Consider the following 7,509-nt stretch of genomic DNA (forward strand, 5'->3'; position numbering starts at 1 on the left):
GTTAACATTGAAACACCAACATTCAAACTTTCCATCATCGTAAGGATCTCGCACACTGAAGCTATGCTTTTACTTCCTGGAACTGTGATGTCCACTTTAAGGGAGCGTCCATACTGAAATGAGGAGCAACCCAATGCATGGTACTGAGAAAATGGTCCAGGTCGAGCGACACATGCAGCTTGCCGTGTCGCTTCAGTTCGAAAGGTTGCATTTATTTTCGAGAATCAGTTACAAAGACACACTTGTCTCTTCGGTCCGAAATCTCCCTCATTCACCTATCCACTGTAATTTGCCTTCAGTATCTTTTTAAGGGGCCATATTTTGACCCTTTTGGATGTGACTATATTTAAGAGAGTCCGTGTGAATGCAGCATTAAGATCCCAGTGCAGTGTTTAAGCATTATCCAGATTCTGCTTGTCATTTTGATGTGGAATATTTCTAGACATGCAGGAAAAAAGAAACATTTACACAGAAATGGCATTGCTTATGGTTTGAAACTGAACAGCATTGGATGGATGGTGTTTAGAAACTATGTAGACCTACCATGCTACTCCCTAAATCTGTAATCCCCCTTCCCCCTTCTTTTGGCTATTCAGGACTCACTTATCTATAAATCCTGGAAATTTTGTAAAAACATTAAAAAAAAATTGAAATTTTTGCCAGAATTAGAAACAAACAAATTGTCACCTTTTACTCCCGGCTGATTTATTTTTCGGGAAATTTTACATAAAAATGTTTCCATTCGGGAAACAACAAAACATGCAGTTTGTTTTAAAATTCCTGCAGGATTCTAAAAATCTACAACTTTAAAGTTATAGGTTTATTACAACGAAATATTTTTTTTTTTTTTTACACAGGAAAATTGTTCTGCCCACATTGCTAAATGATTTGTGTGCAGGTGATCATGTGATTCCAAGATGACATCAATGCCGGAAAAAGCTGCGTGCATGTTATGACTTGCTGAGTTAAAATCTTGTGTTTTTGATGCGGAGGAGGTTCCAAAAATGTTTGGAAAAACATCTCAGCAAGTATACAGAGATTGAACCAAAAGTTTACGGCTACGGGAAGCTAGCAGATTGCAAGTGTATTTGGACGTGAATGAACCACATCAAACATTAGTTTTAAAGTTTCTTCTGTGTAACAAATAATATTTTGTTGTAACAAACCTATCACTTTAAAAGGTTTTTAGAATCCTGCAGGACTTTTAAAACACACTGTATTTCCATTGGGTCACTGTACTCCTCTCCTACTCCCTCTCTTTCCTTCCGCCTTTTACCCTTTGAGGGTCCCTCACACACAGCAGTGTGTGTATAGTCTGAGACAAAAAAAATAATAATTTGAACGGAAATGTCCTGAGGCAGAAAACACCTGACCAAAATATAGTTTCAATATTTAACTATTTTTTCCTAACATAATTGTTACCACTGCACTGAGAAATGTAAGTACAATATTCATAACAATATATATACAGTTGAGACTGCTTTATACATAAATTACTGTAGGTCCCGGCAAAATATAATTTAAAAATGCATTATACGTACTAATTTCATAAAATACAGTTGATTTGTGCATAACCAAACTACAACAATGTTACAGAAGTATATACGAGGGAGGATCAAATGAAAACCTTAAAAGTTTATTATAAATTTCAAATATTGTGGTATTGCTATGAAAGTTGGCAATATTGTTTCTAACAGTATTCTCTTTCTTCAGTAGGTGGCAGAAGAGTCTAGTCAAACAAGTGCCAGCACAGGAGCAGTTTCAAGATGGCCGCCCCACTGTCCACATGCACCGCATTAGAACAGCGTTCGGTGATCCGGTTTTTGAGTAGTGAAGGTGTGAAACCAACTGAAATTTCTGGTTGATGATAGTGAACCCAGGTCTCATCACCTGTAACAATCATGTCCAGAAATGCATCACCCTCGGCATTGAAACGACGCAAAAGTTCTTCACAGGTGTCGACGCGACGATCTTTCAATTCAGCGGTCAACTGACGTGGGACCCATCTTGCCGATACCTTATTGAAATTCAGAACATTATGCACAATGTGTTGAGCTGAACCAAAGCTTATATTCAATATTATTGTGATTTCTTTCAGGGTAATACGCCTGTTGTCCTTTACAAGCTGTTCCACTAGCACAATGTTGTCGTCAGTCACTACGTGGTGAGCCTGTCCCGGTCGAGGAGCATCCTCCACAGATGTTACGCCACTTTTAAACTTCCTACACCACTCGTATACTTGCTGCAGGGACAAACACGAATCACCATACTTTGCTGCCGTCCTGCGGTGAATTTCAATTGGTTTCACACCTTCACTACTCAAAAACCGGATCACCGAACGCTGTTCTAATGTGGTGCATGTGGACAGTGGGGTGGCCATCTTGAAACTGCTCCTGTGCTGGCGCTTGTTTGACTAGACTCTTCTGCCACCTACTGAAGAAAGAGAATACTGTTAGAAACAATATTGCCAACTTTCATAGCAATACCACAACATTTGAAATTTATAATAAACTTTTAAGGTTTTCATTTGATCCTCCCTCGTACATTTCTTGTCATTACAAAAAACAAGGTGAATTTCAAATACGAAACAGGACAGGCAGCCATGGCGGTGGTGAGTCTCGAGTTGTGAGAAAGATGAGTGCAGCACGGCGGTGTCACAGGGAAGGCAAGGAGAGGCAGTACATGGCATGAAATCAGATGAGAATGATGTGCTGCAGTTGTTCAGAACATGACACATTTTCTTTTGTACGTAAAAAAAAAACAAAAAAAAAACAGTGGTTCCTTCAGTGAACATTTTCAGTTGCTACTGGTCGACTATGGAGAACAAAGAAGAAAGGTTACATGCTTGACCGGGAAGTGAATGCTAATGGAGAACAGTCTGTGGCGAGTCCAAATCTGTGGATGAAGTCGCATTGGAATGAAGTTTTACCAAAAATTACAAGAGAATGCCAACCTCAAAAACATCTACAACTGTGATGAGACCAACCTACTCTACAATCTCCTTCCAAGTTAAACACTAGCCGAGACAGGTGACCCATGCTATGGAGAGAAGAAAAGCAAGATCTGCATTGCTGATGGTTCCGACAAACTGCCTCCACTTGTGATGGGAAAATCTCAGAATCCGAGGTGTTTTTTGGGGTGTCAAAACAAAACCTCCTGTTTATGAATACAACAGAAATTCATGGATGGCCATGATTATTATATTGCACAATGGCTAAAGAAATTAGGCACGAGACTGAAGAGGGAAGGGAAAAGTGGAAGATACTGCTTCTAATGGATCGTTGTGCAGCCCATCCACCTCAAATAGCCTTGGAAAATGTTCAAATAGAATTTTAGTTCACTCAAACTATAGTGTCTAGTATAGTATTTCAGTATCAAAGTGTTCACTAATAAAGTGGCAAATGTAATGTATGTATTTAAGGTGAGGTGTGACAATTTCGCACGGGCATGCATTTATTTCAATATTGTCGGAATGAGCACTGCTATTAAAGAAAATCCATGCATAATTTCAAAGTATGAATTTTTCCCCATGTTGCAAGTGGAAGCGTTTTTTAAAGTTGATTATTAAGCCTGATACCATGTTTGAAAAATATAAGTATTTACAGAATCGCATGTATTCCTTATGCAGAAACAACTTCAAATTCAAGTTACGGCTAAACAAATGGGAGTTTTGACTCTTTCTAGCGAAAATATCATCTTCAATGGATTCTCTACCCAATCATATGTTTTTTTCCACAATCGGAAGTTTGATATTCTCAAGAAAACTCATAAAATAATTCTCCGCAATCGGAAGTTGGATATTCTCAAGAAAACTACAAAATAATTCTCCCATAAGTGTAATGCATTTCTCCTTGCCTCCTACGGCCATTCTAGCAGTGTTTCCAAACCTGATGCGCATAAAAGAGCTAAATTTCACCTTAACCTCTTGAATCCCAGCCTGTAAATAGAGAGCAGAATCGCACGACCATGCTATGCAGAGAGAGCATTAGGCAACACCCAGAGATAGTGCAAAAAAATCATTATCACATTGGTTGCTAATTCCATAATTTTTGTATTCAATGATTGATTAGAATTGTTGTTTTAAGTCCACTTTATGCACAGAAAGGCTAATTGGGAATGGATCTACAGTTTAAAGTGGAATCCGAACCACTGACATGTTCCTCCACCAGGTATCGAACCCGGGACCCCTTGGTTACAAAGTGATGATGTTACCACTATGCCATCAAGGAGGCCCTCAAATAATTAGATTTAGCATTATTAAGTCCCCCATCAACAACATGTAAAGGGGTATTGAAACAAATCAACACACAAAAAAATATGAAAATCCAAACTATATTGAGAAAACTCAATTCGGATGATCCGATTTAACATAATCCAAACTATATTGAGAAAACTGTCAATTCGGATGATCCGATTTAACATACTCCATGTCTGCTCTCTTGTTAGTCCACGTGCACAAATATTTTACAACATGCGAAAAAAAATGCTTCAAAACACTTGCAGGTGTTAGTTCTTCCGCCATGACAGAAGGATGAAAATCATAGTCATTTTCAAACTTAAAACACGGATTCTCACGTGCATCACTGAAAGGATCGTTCACGTATGTCTAACCTCCGACAGACTTTGCTTAATCTTCCATATCAGATATATCTTAATATTCAGACTCACTACAGGCACTCTCCTCTTCTTCTGGAACATAATCCGACAAACAACTATCCTCCTCCTCCATATTTTTCTGCTTTTTGTTTTACAAAATACGCAACAAAACAAAAACACACAGATCTCCTCAATAGCACGGTTACGTACTTTCAGCAACAGATGGTATGTATGTATGGGCCGTACGTAGTGGTAGGAGAGCATGCAGGCTTGATTATGTAGTGGTAGTCAAGAGGTTAAATGAGCTAAAGCTGAATTTCAAGGAGCTAGATTTAGGAAGGCTGGATAAAGTGCCTCCCATGGTAATTTTAGTTGTCAAGGGGGGGGGGGTGCTGCTATTACCTGTGACTTTAAAGAGATGACAATCTATTCTTAGTTTTCACCATGTAGATCTGACAGCATAACCCATCTCAATAATCCACCGATGATCATATGAAATCGAAAATAAAGGTTTACCGGATAACAATATTGTCATCTTCACCTCAGCCATGGCATAAAGGTAGCTGGGGAGGTAAGAGGGGGTGGGGTGTTGCAGCCAATATAATAATATCACGTCAGGTGCAAAATGTGTACTCATGCAAAAGCTGGTCTATGTGGGCCAGGGCTAGTGATGGCATCATAGTGGGGCAGGGGGTGGGTGCCACAGTTCACAACCAAACAAGTGCACGAAAGAGCCAGATCTGGCCCCAAAACAGCTAAGTTGGCAGCAGTGCTCCCCAGCTACCCGAGAGGAAATTGTCCCTCCTCCCTTAAGAATAAAACTTTCAGATTTGTTAATTCACCACTTTATGACAGAAATAACCTGTATTACTGTATATATTTGTTCCTCAAAATAGTTACAACTGATTTGTAAGTAATTCTCAGTTATACGTATTATTTTCTCTCCACCTTGACGTACATATAATATAACTCAGGTTATACTGTATTCCATTTTTCACACTAGTTTTTCTATATTATTTTTTATTTCACTTTATCCAATTTTCCTTGGGTTATTCTGTATAGTCAAGAGTTTATTTTTTTGTAATTGGAGGTTTTCTCAGTCCGGTCAACCTCGAATTATCGGGACTACTCTGAAAATAAAGTTTTTGTACTTAACAAGTGACTAATCTTGACTACTTCCGTCCAACATTTCAGATCAGTTTCTGGACCCTTCCTCAGGGAATGTCAGGACAAAATAAGTAAAACTAAACTCCTCTGTAACAACCCTTTTAGGGCAAGGGTTTGCCAAATATTTTCATTGGGTGAAGTCATCAGTGCCTAGAGCTCTAGTGTCATCGTTTTTTGTCTTTCAGGACTGACGTCTGCTACTGTTGATTTCAAGTAGCCAGTGGGAGTCATACCCCCTCCCTCTTTGGCCCAGTATTCCTAAAGAAAAGAACATGAAAGACAGGAAAAGATGGCAAAATGAAGGTGGACTACCACAAAAAAATATACATACATAACCTCCCCCTTCCCCTTTGAAAATTCTGGGCACATCACTGCAAGTAGCTCCCCAATTGTCCTCACAATGCTGGGTCAACACCAAAATTTTGGAGGGACCAAACTGCTCATACCACATGCAACAACGCTGACCATGGGATGAGGTCCTCTTGGTAGTGTCCTGTTTCAAACAGTGAACAATGCTACCTTAGGAAGGATCCAGAAACTGTAATCTCACACCTATCTAGTGTTTCAGAACAAACATTTTTGTTATACAGGATGTTTCGCTCTCGGTCCCTGATTTTCGCTAATAAAAATCAAACTATTTGTCATTGAAATTTGCTGAGGACATACCTTGGTGTATAAGCAGCATGTTGACGTCATTGGAGATGGCACTGCAGTCTCTCTAGTCCTTGCATGGGCATGCATCTGGGTGATTCTGCCATTAATCGTACAGACATGTGCTTTCAGTCCGATTTCTTGGCCCTGCTGTTGCGAAGCACCTGATAGTGGTTTGTGGTTGTTCAGGTTCAGCTTCTGACAGTTTTGTACGGCCTCCTTCATGCACATCCAACAATGTTCCCACTGTTTCCAATTTCTTTACCAAATATTGAATGGAAGACTTTGCAGGTGGTTTCCTGACCCCCGTGTGTGTAAGTGTAAAGTGCTCCCCTGTGCTTAGCACCATGCCATGAAGGCATATAGGGGGTAACGCCCCACACTTTCTTGATCCAGTCGTGAGTGGGGGTGATGTGATTAGCATCACACCCCTGACCACCTTTACCCCCCAGGATTTTCCCCAGGTATAGTGGAACCACGAACAAAACAACCTGCGCAGACCCGCGACTCCTGTGCACAGTACCCCCACGAGTAGGGGAGGGGGAGAGTGGACCATGATTCCTTATGGTCAGAGGTGGAGGGAAGAAGGGAAAGCTGCGCGGGAACTTTTCGTCCCAAGGTTTTTTTCCTTGTGGTCGATCTATACCCATGTCATTCGATGCTGGGTGGGCACCGGGGCCGCTTCCAACATTAGAAAAGTTCCCAGATTTGAAACAGCCAGGGATCGAACCCGGGACCTTTAGCATGGTAGTCAGACGCGTTACCGACTGAGCCACCGTGGCTATTTTCCTGACTCCAAACTGTGCAATAAATTGTCGCTGGCACGCCACTATGGACTCATTTTCCAGTACGTGCAAACGAGAACAACATGCAGTTCTACTGAGTACTGACTCATACTATACTGTAATCAGGAACCACTGATTTTAAGCACAAACTTTCAAACCGAACCCAAACAAACACGAACCACTTTTAGGTGTGTCACAGCGGCAGGGTCAAGATCTCAGACTGAAAGCACACGTCCGTACAATTGGCATTTAACGACAGAATTGCCCAGATGCACGTGCATGCCCGCTCAAGGACTAGAGAGAATGGCGC

At 40.6% G+C, this 7,509-nt stretch overlaps 1 protein-coding gene across 1 annotated transcript; it reads right to left on the reverse strand.

The window, feature by feature from the left end:
- Positions 1-1,729: 1,729 nt before the first annotated feature.
- LOC145978743 (protein GVQW3-like) lies at positions 1,730-2,380 on the reverse strand. The gene has a single exon (XM_083111551.1). The coding sequence runs from the start codon at positions 2,378-2,380 to the stop codon at positions 1,730-1,732; it is 651 nt and encodes a 216-aa protein (XP_082967677.1).
- Positions 2,381-7,509: the final 5,129 nt, after the last annotated feature.

This window comes from Lepisma saccharinum, chromosome 25 (genome assembly GCF_977018435.1).
Source record: "Lepisma saccharinum chromosome 25, izLepSacc3.1, whole genome shotgun sequence".
NCBI lineage: Eukaryota > Metazoa > Arthropoda > Insecta > Zygentoma > Lepismatidae > Lepisma > Lepisma saccharinum.

Coding starts and splice junctions, on each gene's coding strand:
- LOC145978743 (XM_083111551.1), bottom strand. CDS start 2,380: ATGGCCACCCCACTGTCCACATGCACCACATTAGAACAGCGTTCGGTG.